The sequence below is a fragment of the Malus domestica genome, chromosome 15, assembly GCF_042453785.1.
Source record: "Malus domestica chromosome 15, GDT2T_hap1".
Lineage (NCBI taxonomy): Eukaryota > Viridiplantae > Streptophyta > Magnoliopsida > Rosales > Rosaceae > Malus > Malus domestica.
In genome coordinates, this window is record NC_091675.1 from 30,626,140 (window position 1) to 30,646,374 (window position 20,235).

The following is a 20,235-nucleotide window of genomic DNA, read 5'->3' on the forward strand; positions in this document are numbered from 1 at the left end:
ATATTGGTCAAACTAAGACAATGAATACGCGTTCTCCAAATTCTCTACCCAGGTATGTATCCAATTTCACTTTATCTTTATTTCTCAATGCATTTGTTTGTATAAATTAATATAACATTAGTCAAAACTCCAAAACTTAGAAATTATGTTGAATCTATTTTTATTAATTTTTTAGTTGTTATTACCTACGAACTTTCTTATCCCGCAGCGGGCATCACTTCCTAATGAATTATTATATACTAAAACCCAGCAAAACACTGTTCACCGATAGTGTTTTAACTGTTTTGCCCCTACTTCAGTGTATTTTATTTTATTTTTTAATTTGAACAGCTACATAACTAAAATGCCCTTTGTAATATGTTTCATTCCGTTCTGTTCCCTTCCTTTTTCCTTTTCCTTTCTTTCTCCTTCTTTTCTCTCCTAACTTCCTCTCTCATCGCAACTCACTCTGGTTTTTCAGACTAATTTCTGTTGAATTTAGGCACAACGTGGCTCGAGATCACCACCAAACGATTTCTATTGAACTAAGGTACATGTAGAACAATTACATGTGAATTTTATCTCGATTTTTGTGTTGATTCCAACGAAACCTTAACGACTTCGTTTTCCGACGAGTTGTAGGGGTTTGGCAAAGCTTTTCCGACCAAATCTTTGGATTGCAGTTGGGTGTGTTTGCTTTCACCCTTATTCCTTCCGCCTCTATATAATATTTAAGTCGTCTAGGTTTTATTGCTTTCCCCCTTTCTTATTTAGTCATCTAGGTTTTATTGATTTGATTGTATTTCGTAAAATTAAGGGGGTTTTGTATATTTTTTTGGTGTCATTTGGTTGATTTGTAAATTTGGTCGGTTCAATTTTCTCAAATTCCATTGACTTCTCTGTTGGCTTTCACTACGTGCTTTAAATTTTAATTATATTCACAGGATTATAAGTACATAGTTAGAGATCACATGTTTTCTTGGCTTCCAAAGTGAAGGGAAAGAAATTACTTACCATATGTGGGAGGAGATGCACCGGGATTTCTTGTTAATTACAAGTAAATACTAGTATTATTATTGGTTGTTCTGGTATGATTTCTGAATTGATGATTTTAAATCAGACTTCGTTTAACTATATATTATAGTAGATACTAGTATGTAGTTTTAAACTATATATGGTTGGTCAAGGAGAAGCAATGACCTTGGTTTTCGAAGGGGATGCGTTACTTGTGATGGCAGCTCTTCAGCAGGACGGTCAACAGGATCACTCGCCGTTCGGAAATATTCTAAATGATACTCGCTTGATGATTCAGGCATTGACCCAATGGAAAGTTGGTTTTAGCGGTAGGGAGACGAATAAAGTGACACACAGATTAGCACGAATGAGTCTGAGTTGTGATAATTCTATTCTTTTGTTTGAAGAACTTCTTGATGTAATTGTGGATCTTCTCTTTGAGGATAGTAATTCCTGGTTTGTTTGGTGCAGGACATTCTTTTTCCTTTTGACCAGGTTGAAATTCCCGGCAAGGTTTTATCGAGACCCATTGTATGCACCCTATCCTCATTGATTGTATGTATTTCTATCGTTGATGAATATCGTACATTTTCTCAAAAAAATTGTATATGGTTTCCAAAAGGGAGATTAATATGTTCGAATGATTTTGACTAAATAAATGACTATGATCCACTCACACTTTGTTTATGGACCTAGTGAGAACAAGTCAACGTTTGAGAACAAGCGGGCTTGGCAGTAGTGCGGACTTCCTACTGTGTAGCGTGACTCAAATTTTCTTTGTTTATCTTTTTTTTTTTTTTTTTTTTGTAATAATGCATGATCGTGCTGTTGATTATGCTTGGCACACCACATACTATGTGATTATTGTTGTGTGCACAACTGGTATGCTTTGATGTGATAATGATAGGGTTGAACTCTAATTTGTCCCCAAGTGTGTTGTGTAGGAACTTGCAGTTGTAAATAGCTTTTAATATTTATAATAAAGAGCCATTTGGTTCAAATCTATTCACATCTTTCTTTCCTTACTTATAGCTTTATCATGAGGGTGATGGTATTTCATCACCCTTACGGTGAGGTTATATTGTCGATTTAGTGAAGGCCAGCACATTTTCGCCCTTAGCTTGATGGTTATTTGGGTTGCGATTGTCAGTAAACACTAGTTGTATCTCTAAAATATGCACATCCAATCAGTCGAGTTTCTCGGCAGCATCTAAAAGCTTCAAAATGTGATCCCTAATTGAGCCATTACCCCCTCACACTTATATGTTGTCAAGAGTGTCATAAGATGCTCAATTCAGCTTCATGTGGTTCCTGGAATTTCTCCTCAATAGCCTTGAAGTAATCAAAAGCAAATTCATGTTGTTTGATACCTCCTAACATGATATATGATGCCAGTCTCCAAGATTTACAATGCCAATTATTTGATCTCCACCACTTCTCAGGCTCTGTTGTATGAACTGTTATCAGTTAGTAACGAGGGTTATGGATTGTTGATTGCAGTATCAAATTCATTGAGTGTGAGCAACAACTTGATATCACATCCCCACTTCTTAAAGTTACTGCCACCAATAAGAATTGGAACGCTTGCCAAATTCAAGGTTTTCAGTGAAACTGCAGCAAATCATAATGAAATCAGTAAACTTGAACTAATTAGTTCTTGATTTCTCTACTGCTAGTTAAACTTTACATAACAAATTTGAACCAATTTGACCATATACGTAGTTTCAATGATAAATGTACACATAGACCAAACAATTCAAAAGTTGTCCAGTTCTCGAATTGTATCAATAGATAGTTCAACACTCATCACACATAATTCCTTTTGAATAACAGATTACTCGATCTTCAAAAAAAAAAAAAAACAAAATATAGTCTATAACGCGCATTCATTCTTGACATTGAACTGTAGAGTATTGTTTCTGAATCTCATATAGCATTCATTAGAAGATGGCACTCAAATTCAAATTCACGAAGCAAATCATCAAATAACATAGTATTTCAATTTCACATAGAGATTGGAATAATAGAAATCATAATACATACCCATGAGAATCCAGAGTGAAAACGAGAGAGCACAGGGAAAGCAATTTTCAATTTATAAATAGGGACTGTTTTTTACGAATCATAGTTATAAGAACAAGAAAAAGAAAAAAAAATCCATATTGTTGTAGGCCTCATTTACTGAATCATTATAAAGGATAGAGATAGGGGATGCGGCAATAGTAGAGAGAAAGAGAGAAATGTGTAATTGTGATGTGTGTGTTATCTCAACCCATTGTGCCTTTATTTATAGTAGTAGGGAAGGTAATTCCTTACCACAATAAGATTACAACTCTACTAGGATAATATCTAGTCTAAGAGATTTGGTAGAATCCCATAAGGATATCCCAGAGATGATAGGATTCACACAATCACATTCCTTATTTAATAGGGTTACAACACTCCCCCTTGAGTGTGTAAATACTCAAGTAAATAGCGCATAAGGTCTTTAGCGGTGAAGATAGTTCAGTTGATGAATTCGTCGGCACAATGAGCAAATGCGAGTCTCAGATCAACGAAAAAATGCATAAAAGTCTCGCTATGGTAACATCCACGATGGGATAAAAACCCATAGACTAAGAAGAAAAGTGAGAAGTCGGATTAAGTCAAAACTATATGTCTTCTGGATGCAAGTAGAAGAGCTTACAAGGGTATGATCAGCCCAGGATGGGTACCTCGTCAAAACCTAGTGGAAAATTGTAGGAAAAAAATAGTTCATTAAGATCAAGTGAATATACTTTGGAATACTCCCCCTGAGTTTGACAAAACTTCCAAATGAGAACTACAAGCATTGCATATAAATAGTTAGGCATACCAATTCCTCGGATAAGCTTCTGGAAGGTTGACTCCAGTAGTGAAATCGTGTAGAGGTCGGCAAGGTTATCTAGGATCGGCTTGCATGACTTCAAACTCTTGATGCTTTGCTGGTGTGATGTAGACACAATATGTCTTGGCGTAGACTTCGTTGATGTGTCATGTCTTGGTCGGGTGGATACATATGGCATAGTCTTCATGGACCATCGTTGAGACTCAATTATGGATGGATACAGCAAATACTTCGAATATGCTCAACAAGAGCTCTCAACCATGTCTCACATGTGGAGTAACGAAGTGAGGTGATATCCCTAACAAAACAACATAACCATTTGGGGAGGTGCTTTGTGTAGGTTTGATAAGTGACCTATGTAAGCATAACAAACAAGGCAAGCATCATTTCGAGGATCAGGAGGGTTAAATCCGCTCAGGATGCATTGGGATTAGCCCAAAACCATAATACATTCAGGGTAGCGGAAAAAGGTCTTTAATACCAATTCATTGGTGGCGTGTAGGCACGGTGCTCAATGAGCTAAGTACAACAAAGCACAAAGTTCAACTTAGATATGGAACTTCGGATTCCACAACCTCTTTAAGGGTCTCATTTGCATATAGCGTATAGAAGATCATAGGTATACTTAAAGGTAACACCTTCGGGGTGTAGTTCGACTAGTAGACCAAAGTACTATTAAACAACGCTTCAACTTCAGGTTAAGGCATAAACGAGTTTTTCCAAGATCCTTCATCTCAAATTCCATCTTTAGATGCGAGGCAGTTTTCTCAAGCTCTTCTAGAGTCTTAGTGAGATTCATGTCATGGACATAAACTGTAACTCTAGCAATTCATATCCCTAAATGATTAAATAATCACTTGGACATGCATACCACATCCGTCGAATTGCTTCAATCCATAAGTGAATGCCTTAAACGAGTTAAGAGAGTGTTCTGCGGTTTAGAACTATTTGAACCAGTTCGTGTAACTCTTCAGGAACTTACATGTAAATCTCTGTATTAATAGCCCCATAGAGAAACACTAACCATATTACATAATCCTGCAATCAATCATAGGGCATTTGAGAGAAACCTTGCGATCTAAGACGTGCATTATTGCATTATTTCATTCATCTCATTACGCTTCATTTTCCTCTTGTAATACAACACGGTTACCTTAGGCAATGTAGGAACGACAAGTCCAAAGCACACTTTGGGAAAAAATTTCACCTGGATTATAATTTCAATTGTCCAATCAGTTTTACGTTGTCACTAATCAACATAACACGGTTCGATATCGTCGCTTTTCATTTAAGTCGGTAGCTACCATATAAGTGATGTTAGTACCATATTATATTGGGCCTCATTACTTGGGCTTCCAAACATTGAGCCCATGATTCATGTAAAAGGGGAGGAGCCCTTAGTCTATAAAAGGGCATCGTCACCCTTACAATCAGAAATGCCTCACTCTCACATTACAAAGCCACAAGGCTTTCACATCTCCAAAGAGAAGCTCTCATATTCAGAGCTCTCATCCTCACAGAGAAGCTCTCTCAAACTCTCTCTTTCTCTGGGGGACTCCCCTTCACGCTTGTAATCCATACATTCATACAGAGAAATATAATCAACATCTGTGTGGACGTAGCCCAAACATTGGAATGAACCACGATACATCTTGTGTTCTTTACTTTCTTGCAGATTCACGGTCGGATTTACGTTGTTCCAAGACCCCTCCGATTTTGTGCATCAACATTTGGCGCCGTCTGTGGGAAATGACACGAAAAGTTGTGTCGGTTCTCTTTCATTTTTTCACTTCCGCCGTGAATCTGCAAAAACCCAGGAACCCAAAGCTTTCCCAGAAAAACCCAAAAAACCACCCTCAAATTTCTCTCTCTCTCTCTCTTTGATTCTCAGAAGAAAATAAAAAGCTTTAGTCTTTCTCTTTCTAGAAAACAATGGGAAACAACCAGTACTCGTTTTCTCTCACCACTTTCAGTCATTTAGGGAAGCTAGTGCATATTAAGCATGCTTTGACGGCAGTCGGGTTTGGCCAAACCTCTTTGGGGATCAAAGAACACAAAACCAGAGCTCTCTCTCTACTTTCTCTCTCTGGGTTCATCAGCAGTATCAGAACCTGAGATAACACACCGATCGAGTGCAACCAACACCGGCTGCACAGAGTATCCTTCCCACTCCCAGTTCATTAACTAACGGTTTTACTTATTCTTCCCATTTTACCCCTCCCCTCTTCTTCAATTCACATCCAAATACCATCCCACCTCCACCAGAAAAGAACACAAGAAAGTTCCAGATCAGAATAAGAGCTATGTGGAAACAATCTGCTCTGAGATTTGACTCGCCGGACTGTCCATGCCGCAAATCTAAACACTTTAACGTCGACGGCGGGGAGCAACGTCGCATTTCGATCGAAATCGACATGATCCACGACCCAATCATTCTCTTCCTCGACGAGCTAACCTCCTACCTCGACTCCACCAGCGCATTCATGGTGGTAACCAAGCCACCACCGCCTCCTCCTCTATCCTGTCCTGAAATCTCATCGACGGCCATGACTTCTCCGATGGGCTCAGATCCGCCTATTTCAGCCCTGACTTGTATCTTCCGTCCAAAGGTTTTGCGTCTGGTTCGTTCCACCAACTGTGGCAGCTGTCAAGAATCCTAGTTCAAACATACTTTATGACGAGTACAACCATGAGCGTTACCCTCTAGGTGACCCCAGCAAGCATGCGTTTGCCTACTTTGTCCTCACAAGGGGTAGGTTTGCCTTAGCTTCTCTGATTCGTCTGCCTATCCTTAAGTTTGTGCTAAGCATGTCAGCCAGTAAGGATGTTCTTTCCATGGCCTCGCTTGAGGTTGATCTCTCCAACATTGAGCTAGGTTCAACTGTGATTGTTAAGTGGCGTGGAAAACCAGTCTTCATTAGACGCCGAACTGACGATGATATCAAGCTGGTAAATAGTGTAGATATTAATTCTCTTCGTGATCCGCAGCAAGATGTTGAGAGGGTTAAAAACCCTGAAGGGCTCATTGTTGTGGGAATCTGCACGCATTTGGGCCGCATCCCTTCGTTTTGTCCATGCCATGGTTCTCACTATGATATTTTGGGAAGGATCCGCAAGGGACTAGCACCATATAATTTGGAGGTGCATGCAAGCACAGGTGGGTTGATGACCTCCAAAGAAGTGGTTGTGGAGCTCATGAGTGATGACCTCCGAAAATGCTTTTTACAAATGGACAACAGCGCAGAGACAGAGACATAGAGAGATGTGCGATGGAAAAGTGAAAAGAAAAAGCAAAAACAAGTCTGCAGGTGAGTATGTCTAGAGGTGGAGAGACAGAAAGAGGTGCAGTGGAAAAGAGAAAGTAAAAGCAAAAGCAAAAGCTCAAAATCCCTTCAATTGTGCAGATGCTATCCCACTATCCAACCATCTGCCATACCCACCTTCTGCAGCAGCCTTTTTAAATGATGTGATTTACTTTTCTTATCTTTTACAGACATCTGTATAAACCCACCAGAGTGTAATCATAAGTAAAGAAAGAAGGCAGCATGCCAAAAAAAAAAAAAAACGGCAAGCCCAACATAATGGGCTGGATTGTTATGTGGAGGGTGAAGGCCCATATGCCTAAAAGAGCCAAGCCCTATGGCTTCAAACTCCAACCTCCATCCCTCCACTTAAAGTTCACCCTCTATTATCACCAACCAGGTGATCAAAAGTACGTTCAGTACTTCAAAATTATTCAGTAGCCTGCCACTATTATCACCAACCAGGTGATTAAAAGTACGTCCAGTACTCCAAAATTATTCGGCAGCCTGCCGCTATTATCACCAACCAGGTGATCAAAAGTACGTCCAGTACTCCAAAATTATACATGAGCATCACTCATGTTAATCATACATAAACATTCATGAGCATCACACATGTCAATCATATATAAACATTCATGAGCATCACTCATGTCAACATTCATGAGCATCACTCATGTCAACATCCATGAGCATCACTCATGTCAATCAACATAAACATTCATGAGCACCATTCATGTCAACCAGCTTCGAAACTTCATGTACAGTGCTCTAGCTTCGAGAGCTCCAACTTCGAAAGCTTTATTTACAGAGTTCCAGCTTCAAAGCTTCACTTTCAAAGCTTCACCTACAAAGCTTCAATGCATGGTATACAAAGATCGCCTCCAAACAACCGCCACTTTAGCCCATACATGGATTGAATTTGAAGTCTCTAGCTAACAGCCTCTATTGACTGAAGACTTGGGGGACTATGTACCATATATTGGGCTTCCGCAATTGGGCCTCATGAAAAAGACTTGGGGGACTTAACCCATCACTTATGTATTGAGGAGCGAGCCCTTATTATATAAAAGGGACTCCTTCACTTTCATTAGAGAGCACTCATCATTCATGTATTGAGAAGCGAGCCCTTATTCTATAAAAGGGACTCCCTCACCATCATTAGAGAGCGTCGCCGCCTGCTGAGCAACCACCTCGCCGCAAGCATCACTCTTAGCCCATCACTTATGTATTGAGGAGTGAACCCTTATTCTATAAAAGGGGCTCCTTCACTTTTATTAGAGAGTACCCATCACTTATGTATTAAGGAGCGATCTCTTATTCTATAAAAGGGACTCCCTCACCATCATTAGAGAGCATCGCCGCTTGCTGAGCAACCGCATCGCCGCGAGCATCACTCTTAGCCTATCACTTATGTATTGAAGAGCAATTCTATAAAAAAGACTCCCTCACTTTCATTAGAGAGCACCCATCACTTATGTATTGAGGAGCGAGCCCTTATTCTATAAAAGGGACTCTCTCACCATCATTAGAGAGCATCACCGCCTGCTGAGCAACCACCTCGCCGCGAGCATCACTCTTAGCCCATCAATTATGTATTAAGGAGCGAGCCCTTATTCTATAAAAGGGACTCCCTCACCATCATTAGATAGCATCGCCGCCTACTGAACAACCGCCTCGCTGCGAGTATCAACTATAGCCCATCATTTATGTATTGAATAGCTAGCCCTTATTCTATAAAAGGGACTCATTTACCTTCAACGCCACGAGCCGAGCCAACCAAGGCAACATAAGCCACAAACTGAGCAACCTCGCAACATGTGTTACTTTTAGTTAAGCATCATTTCAGATTGAGCACCGCCTCATATCGAGTATCAGTTCTAGACGACATCTAGTTACTTCGGCCCACACATGGACTGAATTTCAAGTCTCCAGCCAAAAGACTCTCTTGACTGAAGACTTGGGGGACTACTGTTAGTACCATATTATATTGGGCCTCGTTACTTGGGCTTCCAAACATTGAGCCCATGATTCATGTAAAATGGGAGAAGTCCTTAGTCTATAAAAGGGCCTCCTCACCCTCACAATCAGAAAGGCCTCACTCTCACATTACAAAGCCACAAGGCTCTCACATCCCCAAAGAGAGGCTCTCATATTCAGAGCTCTCATCCTCACTAAAGAGCTCTCTCAAACTCTCTTTTTCTTTGGGGGACTCCCTCTCACGTTTGTAATCCATTCATTCATACAGAGAAATACAATCAACATCAGTGTAGACGTAGCCCAAACATTGGGGTGAACCACGATACGTCTTGTGTTCTTTACTTTCTTGCAGATTCACGGTCGGATTTACGTTGTTCCAAGACCTCTCTGGTTTTGTGCATCAACAAGTGAAAACATCGTCAATGATAATCTCATTCCAATTCCATTATCTCATCTAAACTAGTATACTAGACCAAGAACTTCAAGTCTCAGGATTAATCTCATGAGATGGAAATGATTGAGGCAACGATCGAGTATGGATTCATGTTGTGTTGTGATCTTCCTCTTTTAGGAAAGTGAATCCTATGAACTGAGTGATCTATCGTGCTTTTGGTCGAGACAGATTGATTGGTCATCCTTCGGTGTACCGAACTATCCAACAAGGATGTCCAAACTGTTCTCTAGGGGCAGCACACCTTTCGGGGATGTTGACTCGACATCTGTTAAGTACATCTATCCTTGTAGGCATGTTTGTAACTAGTATATATGATCTCGCCACTTTAGCTGGATCAAAGGAATGCATCTGGAGCAACATTCCGAAAGCTAGAATACATCGCATTTGCTTATCACACTTATGTGGTACAGGGATCAAGATGAGATATAGTGGGCAATATCCACGTAAATTCTCTTCGTTTTACAAGAACATTGACGTTCTTATCTCCCCCTAACGGCTGGAAGACTGTTTCATTGAAGTAACAATCCGTAAAATGAGCAGTAAAGAGATCGCTTGCAAGGGCTTTAAAAGAGCTAGTGAGAAGGAGAATCATAATCGACAAAGATTCACATCCTTCTTGGAAGACCCATATTGGTATGTTGCGGCAACGGAACTTGGCACATGGAATGGACACTCAAAAGGTGTAAGTATAAAATGTCACGTTCGTACCCAGTAACCAACTATAAAGTCGAGAATAGGTCGGGTGGGAATGGGCCTCAAGGTGGACCGACATAACTGCGTACAAGATGGCATAGCCCTAGGCAGAAACTGAAAGCTTAGTGCGTTCACCAAGTTCCGGGCAATCATTTAAATTGCACTTTATGATCACTCTGCGAGGCTATTTTGGGGTGAACATGGAAATTCAATGTCCAATTATAAACCCCCTAAAAAAATGCAATACTTATCGAAAACTTTCGATATAAACTCTCTGGCATAATCTAGTCTTCCAAACTTTATGGGATAATTAGGGTGGTGAATCCTTAAAATTGGCCAAAAGGTTTAGTAGCAATGTGTGTGGACAAACATGTAACCAGTTTGTCGATGCATCAACCAAAATCATAAATATTTATATGGTCCGTATTTTGGTTGGATTAGTCCATGATTATTCCCTTGAATCCACTGTGAAAAGAGGGTCGTTTCATACCTTTGCTAGGGATAATTTTGAATATCAAATTTCCCAAACAAGCGGGTTTGGCAAAGTGTGCTTGTAAACACAAGATCCTTTCTTCAAATAGGGAGATGCGTTGTGGCATTATTGTTCGACCTAAGTGTCCCAAAAGGCTGTGCCAAAAACAAGTAACTACTCGAATCACCTAGCTTCAAGCCAGCCACACGTGGCCTATCCCAGATGGGAGGTAGCTTATTGGCCCCAAAATATGGCTTCGAGCTTTGTATTTTGGAGGTGGTGCAAAGGTATTCCACTATTTTCTTCAGTGATTTCATTTATGACCATTGTTCTCTCAAATGGTAATTTTGTACCTTAATACAACAAGGAGCATGCCAATGCTCTTAATTAGGTTAGATAGACCTAAAGTCATTTCTAGAGATGTGATTTAGGTGTAAAGTTAGTATGTGTAGTATTGCATTCATTCAAATAACTAAATTTCCCACATTCATACCTAATCATGTGTTTAATTGAATTCAGTCATATGTATAAGAAACATGATTTAATTACCTCATATTTGATGACAGTATTGATAACATTATCCATAGCTAAAACAAACACCAAACTTGAATCTGGGAACATAAATTGTTCACAAAGTAAACCAAATGAACAAGGGGGTTCGACCAACATGGCCATTCATGTCAAAATCCTGCTCTTTTAACAATGTTCAATGAAGCAAAATTAGTCTCATATATTGACTATGAGAATGGTACTCCTCAATGACATTGGTAGGGGCACGAACAGATGCATAACCAATGATCTGTTCTATCAAAACGGAAGTAGATTTTGCAAGGTTGAGGTTTGGGAATACTATCATTATTCTTGAAGTGTTAGGTCTTATGTGCCAAAAGATCATGCCTCGGGCATGATGCCATACCTTGGCAAGCCTTAATTCTACCATATGTTGTAAAAACAAACTCGAAATTGGATTATGAGAGAGACAGAGCCAGACTTGGGTTTGAAATGTTCCATGCAAAGCTAGATAGGTTTGTTTGGTACGCCTTTACTGAAATAGAGCATACATTTTGGTGGGCCCCAGCAGAAATTGGGTATCACTATTCGGTAGACTTCAGCTAAAGCTGAGCCTAAACTGTATTCTCACATTTATGGTAGTAATCAAATTCGAGAATTTGGAAAACTTTCGCTTTCTACACTACTGCTTCATGAGTGAGTTAGAAACATGAAAGGATGAGAAAAGTATTCTCTAGTTAAAATTCGATCAGATTTATAAACTTCATAATCATACTTATTCATAGACTTGGTGTGCTTTAGGCAATATCTTTCACAATTAGACGGTCCGTAGGAGTGAGCTAAAGAGTCATGGAATCCTCGATAGGGAGGGACTTCCATTTGTTATGCTTCGGGTATAAGTCTTTGAATGAAGATCATAGTGGAGGCTTATGCAGCTCTTCCATTCCATTGTTGGCTTCAATGGTTTCTCAGCTTTTTGATAGTCAAGTGGAGATTCACGTCTTGTACCCACATAATGTAGTTTCTGCCAGAAACGTCTAAATCAGCAAAATCAAACTTGTGACTGTTCAACAATCCACTAAATGAAGGGAACAAGATTGTGATTGGTGCTATGGGAAATAAAACATCCATAAGCATCAAAGTTAGAACATTTGGGTTCTAAGACATGCTTTACATGAAAAATGTTGGGTTTTCATGGGTGTATTGTTTTATGAAAACTTTGAGTTTCAAAGGCACTAAATTCGAAACAACATGTTCGAGTTTAGTTATGAACTTCTGATTCATAAAAAGGAAGTTCCTGCAAGAACACATAATAACAATTATAAAAAAATCTTTCTATGGTAGTTCATATATTCTCCAGTCTTGCTTCAGGAACTTAAGGGTGAGCGCTTCGGGACTATGAAAAGATGTCAATGGTTAAAGAAGAAAAATAAATTATTGAATCGTTAATGTCCAAAATTGATCTTCAGGCCACTAATTTTGGATTTCTTGTCAAATTAATGGACTACTGGTTACTTTTAATTAAAACAATAGATCGGCACCATACGAGGTCAATTGTGGAAACAAAATAATGATATGCGGGTCATATAAGCTTTAGTTGGCGATGGGCTAAATGACAAGTGCATTATAGGTTAATTAGCATTAACTAAAATGTCTCAAAAATTAAATGGGTATGGTTATGAAGCGGGAATGCCAAAATTGGCATTGGGTAAAAAAAAACAACGCAACCCAACTTGATTGGGCTGGCTGTAACCTTTATGAGCCACAGAGAGGCTGCAAGCTTTTAGACCATGGGTTGGGATAAGCCCAACAGCTCAAAGCTACTGGAATTTGGCCAAAAATAGGCAAGGGGAAGTAAGCTTAGCTTTTGCTGGCTTGGGTTAGGGCACAACAAAACCCAGCGTGAGCTGGCTTTGGGTTTTGGGTATGGGTGAGGTGAGCCCAGCAGCACAGAACCTGCTGCTGGCGGGTTGAGACACCGGAACATGCCCAGCAAGCAGCAAGCTTACTGCAAGCGAGCCACGATGCACGGGGACAAGCCCAGCAACACAATGGTTGCTAGTTTAGGCCAGGGGCACGAGGGTAAGGCCCAACATGCGGCTGCAAAGCGTGCTCGAGGTGGGCTAGGACTGTAAACCCAACTAAAAACCTTCACAGGCCAGAGGCCTAGTCAGTCTCACATGTAGCAAGCCCAAAGGGCTGCTGCCTTGGTCCAGACGTCAAATGATGTCGTCTTGGTGGCTGCTCAACGCAGTTGGGCTACAGACCAGCTAGTGTGGCTCAGCTTGGTGCTAACAACATGGCTTGGAGCAGCGGCTCATTTAGTAAAAAAAACCTAATTTTTAATTTTTTTTTTTGGCATTAGGGTTTGAAAAACCCTAATTGCTTCTAATTTCTTTTGATAATTTGACTCACAAATTCCACATGGCAAAAATTGTTGAATGCATGAAACGTGTACATATGTGTGTGTGTGTGTGTGAGTGTATTGTAAATGTAGGGGGTTCATGCATTATAGGGAATGTTTTCATGTTTCATGGTCATTTCAAATATCTTCCTTTATTTTATGCATACTTGGATGGTAGAAAACAACAAAAGCCTTTGAATTTGTAGAAGAGCCTCCTCCAAGATCCTTCAGTTCCTTAGCTTTTAGCAAGAGCATGCTGATAATGGGTTATAGGCCTAATTTATTGAATTATTATAAAGGACAAAGAGATGGGGTGCGGTAGCAGTAGGGAGAAAGAGAGAGATGTGTAATTGTGAGGTGTGTATTATCTCACTCCATTGTGCCTTTATTTATAGTAGTAGGGAAAGTAAATTTCTTACCCCAAAAGGATTACAACACTAATAGGATAATATCTAGTCTAAAAGATATGATAAAATCCTATTAGGATATCCTAGATATGATAGAATTTACACGATCACATTCATAATTTAATAGAAATGCTATACATACTGGTTTATCACAATACCTAATTTGAACCAAGACCCGAATTCAAAACGATTGCCTTTCAAAAAGTTAAAACAAACAAAAACCTTGGTTTTCTTATCCTTTCTTGGGAGGCTTTAACAATTTTAATATGTTTTTTTTTATTAGAGTTTATTAACTAAAAGTATTTGACTCTGATACCAAATGTAAGAAAATTAAAGCCTCAAGAAGATCTTAGTCAAGCTAATAAACCATAAAGAACCAGATCGATAAACAAACAAAAAGTATAGAAGAAAAACTAACCTGCAGCAGTCGAAAAATATAAAGCCATGAACAAACAAAGTAGTAAACCTTCTCCCCTCTATCAAAACCAAATGTACTCAAACTAACAATAGGTCTTAGTTCAAATTTGAGCATGCGTTTTGTGAGAGTGGATGTCGCTATTTATACACAATCAGTCTATGCAATTCTCATAATAGAATCCTCATTCGGTACTGAAAAGTTACCTTATTGTATACTAGTGTTAAAATCAATTTACACTACCATTTAGTACAACGGTCTACTAGTATTCATCTTCACTTGTAAGTGAGAGGTCTTAGGTTTGATTCTCGCCAAAGGCGAACTTGAACCACATTATTGTTGGCACATTGTGAGGTTAAGCCCACACTTCCTCCTTAATAGACAATATCGTTTGTACCAATGTGAAATAAATAGCCAGCCTCAAGACTTGTACTTATGATCATATTCCAACATAATTATCTCTCATGCTTGTCATATCGCAATAATCTAAGTTTTTGAATAGTAAGGAAGAAAACTCATACAAGAAACAATCACACCAAATGCTTTTTTTTTTTTTTTTACAAAGTAAGATATCTTTCATTTCATTAAAAATTAGTACAAGGCCCAAAAGAATTGGGTAAACAACTACAGATAAAGTAAAGGGCCCAAGCAAAATGAGAGCTGCAACCTAAGATACAATGGAGGTCGACACAAGCTTAGACTCGAAGGCTGCAAAAAACAAACAATAAAAAACCCTAATCTCGAAAAGCAAAGACCACCCCGTTGTCACTGTCACATCTTTTGAGAAGTCAACCTCTGAGCTGAGAAAGTAGACACCAGATCCAAGTCCCCTTCACGAACCCCTGCAAATATATACAAACAAAGTAACATATGGGTAGAAAGTGAGACTAACGGGGTATGTAAAATACCCAAACATTTGGCCTCGACAGGAATCATGTTGGTTGAGGGAGGGGAAGTGAAAGAGGGAAGTGGATCTGATATCCAGTTTCTGTCGAAGTTTGCCGATTCGAGCACATACTGGGATGGGGGTGAAGTATCATAGCTAGGGAGGGGGAGGAAGGATAATTAAAAGACAAAAAGCAGTAAAAGCATGTGAATAAAGGGTGAAGCTCAAATTGAGACAAGCTCAGGGGATAGTTGAGACCCGGCTCAAGGAAAACTAAGATAAAATGAAGGGAGGAGACTAGAAATGGAGAAGGAAGATAAGGTGGATGTAGGTAGGGGGAAATGGCATAAAAGATGAGAGGGAAGGAAAAGAAGGAAGGGGCAGAGAAGAGATGAGGGAATGAGGAGGAAAATGAGGAGTAGCAAGCTGCTGCCTACCTTGAGCAAAGCAAGGGGCTGCAGTTGAAACTGGAAACTAGGGGGTGCTTCTAGATCTAGGATATGGAGTTCACAAAGAGAGACCACATTTGTTATCCACCGTCGAAGATATTCATAGCAAAAATATAACTGTCTAAACCAAATGCTAATATTTTAATACAAATTGTCTGGGCTATCTAGTTTAGGGGTGAAGATGCACATGAGCAGTTACTGTTCATTTAAGGGGATTAAGTTGCCTATTGCCCAAGGGGCCTTACTACACTAGAAGTGCTCTTAGCGCTTAAAATCAATCACCCAAACATAGCTTTAATTAATTAATTAATATTATCATTTATCAGTTAGTATTGATAAAAGCTAACTGGCCCCAATATCAATATGTCGAAGTAGAAAAGGTACTGAGCTCTCTCGTTGTGGCACTAGCAGACTTGCAGTACTGTAAGAGTGAAAGGGTAAAAGTTAAACCTTTAAAAGTCATGAGTGTAAATAAAGACTAGAGACTAGAGAGCGACTTCACATTTGCAAAACATAATGAAATGACAGGAGTACCCTTCATGGTCCGTGCAGTTCCATATTATAAGTGCGCAGCAGAGTAAGGAGCACGCCCAGCTAGGGGTGGGTTCAAAAAATCGAAAATAAAAAAAAAACCGAAAACCAAACCGAACCAAAGCCGAAAAAAATCGAACTGAAACTGCCAAACCCAACCAAATCGAATTTGGCCAGTTTGGTTTCGGTTTTGGTTTTTGAGGTCCGAAAACAGAACCAAACAGAAAAAAAAAAACCATATATAAATTCCTAAAAAATGTGTTAGCATCAGGGTTTCAACCCCTGACTTCGCGGTTGGGGATAATTGCTCCAAGCCAACTTAACTGTAGGCCTTGTGTTGTTATAATTGTACCAGTAAGTTATTTATTGATTTCTAATATTTAATGCTTTATAAAATTTCTTAAGTTTGCAAACCCTAGCCGTCACTCACTCCCATTTCAGTTTTCACCTTTTCTCAAACACACACTTTCCCCTTCCGCTGCTTCCTCTCTCTCTCTCTCTCTCTCTCTCTCTCTCTCTCTCTCTCTCTCTCTCTCTCTAAATCATTATCTCTCTCCAGTCTTCTCCTGTGAAGATGCTCCGTGGATTTCAACAGTAGCAAAGAGGAGAGCCAAACCACAGTGGCAGTGGGGCAGTCCAGGGGCACAATATGGGACTGATGGGCAGTTGACGGTGGATGAGGTTAGTCTTAGTTGGCAGCACCTACATCTTCAGTTTTACCTTGGCAAGAGAAGAAGAGACGACATGGTGGCTCTGAACTGAATCTGTCAATCTCTGATCTCCGTTTGTTGGGTTTTATTTGTTTTTCAGTTTATGGGTTTTTAATGTGGGCATGCGATATTGGAGTCCGATTATGGCATTTAGACGAACCCATTTGCTTTGTTTTTGTTTCGATCTGCATCAATTAGTTAATTTGTTGAATTATTTCATGATTTTGCAAATTTTAAAGTTTTAGAATTTTGAATCCTGGCGATGTACATTTCCTTGAAGAATATATGTTTATGTATTTGTTTAAGTTTTGAAAATTTGAATTCGATCTACTTGATAGGCATTAGGCAGGTTTCTTCCATTTACATCATTTTTTGAAAAGAAAAAAAAACCAAAACCAAACCAAAAAAACCAAAACCAAAAAAAAAAAAACTAATGAAAAGGGCTTGAAAACTTTGAGTTTTAATGATAAGGACAAAATAAAGGGTAAAGTGAATAGTACCAAGATTGACTTTTTAGTGTAAAAATGTGATTTTTCGTTAAAGTGAACAGTATCGGATGTTTTTCGTTAAAGTTCCAAAAAAAAAAACCAAAAAAAATTTGAACCAAACCAAACCCAACCGAAATTTTAGTTCGGTTTCAGTTTTGGCAAAAAACCGAACCGTTTTGAACAGAACCAGCCATGCTCTTGGATTTGTGAGTTTATCGAGGGCGGCGGGGCGCGCGCAGAAGGATATGGCAACAGAGAAGGGACAAAATCATAACTTGGTTCATTAAGTTCCACTTTCATTACTAAGTGCCAGCCTTTGTGTGCCTTATCAAAAAATAAATAATAGATTTAAGGACACTATATATGGACGAGAAAATTGAACTGATTGGGACTTATTTAAAAGTCAGTTAATAATCTAAATTTCAAATTTGCTATACAATTTACATTTATTTTGCCCTTTGAAAGTTCGAGCTCGCATATTTTCTTGTTGGAAGTCATTTTTATAAACCAGAAAATTTTCCAATTGACAATTATTCATGTCGACTATCTTTCAACGAAATCAAGCATTAGTTGGTAATTATGATCTTAATGAATCTCAAGGTATCTTAATAATTCCATTCAAAATGAATAAAATTGACACCTAAACTAAATCTTTCCGCCATTGTTGAAGCTTGGTGAAAATTTGACAAATAGCCATCATTACCATATGATGGGTGGAAGTTGTTATGGTATTAGATGAGAAGGATGGGATGGAAGGCCCGTGAGATCATGTTACGTTTGGTACGTAACCATATGTATATGGCAGCTCAAAACATTGGTTTTATGTGTTATGGCTCATGGGCTTCGTTTCTGGTTTGCTCTCTCACGGGATTCTGGCCACCTCTATCACGTGTCTCTCTCTCTCTCTCTCTCTCTCTCTCTCAAGCTTTCTGCTATGCGTGATGCATTTACGGACATTGCTGGCTTTGGCTACATCACTTAGCTAGCTGTTATTTAGCTAATATTGTACGAGTAGTCGAGAGTTTTAGGGCGTTCCACGTTTCTGCACTATTATGCTAAATCTTCAAGAACACAATATGATGCATGGTTAATTACAGTATTTGTCACATGTGAATCAAGTCATGTAAATAATGATCATCATCTTTTAAAATCATTTAGCTGTTGGGGATTCAATTTGTTCAAAGAGGACGTAGGTTAAGTTGTAATATTGAGAGATCCTAACGAAAGAAGTCTAGCATAAGAACTCAATAAATTTGGGATTTTGCTAACCACTGCAAATTGATTTTGAGTTGAACGCTTACAGTCAAACATAATATCAAATTAAACAGACTATATCCACTTAGGCCTCTTTGCAGGAGTCTAGCTTTATATATCATGCAACTACATGAAGTTAAATATATTTCCATCATTCACATACAACATTAACATTAGTTGTCGGTTCGTTAGAATGTAGATGTAACAGATTTTGCAACTCCAGCAGAAATGCCGCATATATCCCTTACTAATCACTTTGCACTTCAATGTGCAGAACAGAAGCACTAAATATATTGGTTTGAATGTTGCAGTCAAAAGCTGTACAAAGTTTTGTGAAATACAAATTGCGATTAACTTATCTAAAAATCCAATAAGACTAAATTGAAATGATGAAGGTGGCTTGGTGGAAAGTGCGTGTGTTTGTCTGAGAGAGAGGAGCTGTACCAAAGTTTTGTGAAATACAAATTGTGATTAACGACTTATCTAATCCCGTAATTAAAAAACTAAATTGAAATGATGAAGGTGGCTTGGTGGAAGGTGTGTCTGTGTCTGAGAGAGAAGGGGGTGACAGCTTTCCGACCTCGCAGGAAAATGCCAAAAGGGATGACGCAAATGAAAGCGATTTCCTCGTTCTCTACTGGTGGAGAAATTTTTTATTATGACGGGAATACGAATGGTATACCACATATTTTTATGTAAGTGATGAAAAATTTTATTTTTTAAATTATTAACTTTTTAATACACAAATTCCACCATTTTTATAGTGACACGTAATGTAACACCTCGTGTGCTGGTTACATTGAAAAATCTCTCTTAGGGGTGGGGTGTGGGGGCCAGTGTCCCCATTGTCCAACAGGTCATCAAAGACACAACAAAACAAAACTTATTGCAAGGACCAACATTATATATTAGGGTAAATTACATTTTACTCCCTCAAGTTTGAGGTCAATTTCAATTCCTTACAACATCTTTAAAACATTTCAATTTCATACATTTACTTATCATTTTATTTCAATTTCATACATCCGTTAGAAAATCCGTTAAGTAAATTGTTAAGTGATGACGTGGCAAATATGGAATCCGCATTTGTGCTGACGTGGCTGCCAAATTGTGCCACATGACAAAAATAATATTTTTTTATGCATTTAAAATATAATAATATTTACCCTATGAAAAAAATAATAAATAAGAAGAAGCGAAAACCAAACAAACCCAGAACCCCTGCACCCTCCCCCTTCCCTGCAGCCCAAACACCCCATCCCGCCCCACCCTCACCTCCGCAACCCCCCACCCCACCTCCACCTTCCCGGAGACCGCCGCCACGCCCAAAAATCCCACCCGAGCCACCCCTCCATCCAAACTCCTGCGTTTTCTGTGGGAGCGAGACCGCCAGCGAGCATCTCTATGAATTGATCGGCAAT

General features: G+C 39.1%; 1 protein-coding gene across 1 annotated transcript; it reads left to right on the forward strand.

The window, feature by feature from the left end:
• Positions 1-328: 328 nt before the first annotated feature.
• LOC114821759 (cytochrome b-c1 complex subunit Rieske-4, mitochondrial-like) lies at positions 329-8,256 on the forward strand (the record flags this gene model as incomplete). The annotated part of the gene is made up of 6 exons (XM_070813159.1): positions 329-529; positions 622-666; positions 1,465-1,946; positions 2,259-2,562; positions 6,486-7,002; positions 8,235-8,256. Coding segments are annotated over exons 4-6 (723 nt in total), but the record flags the coding sequence as incomplete, so codon positions are not given.
• Between the last annotated feature and the right edge of the window lie 11,979 nt (positions 8,257-20,235).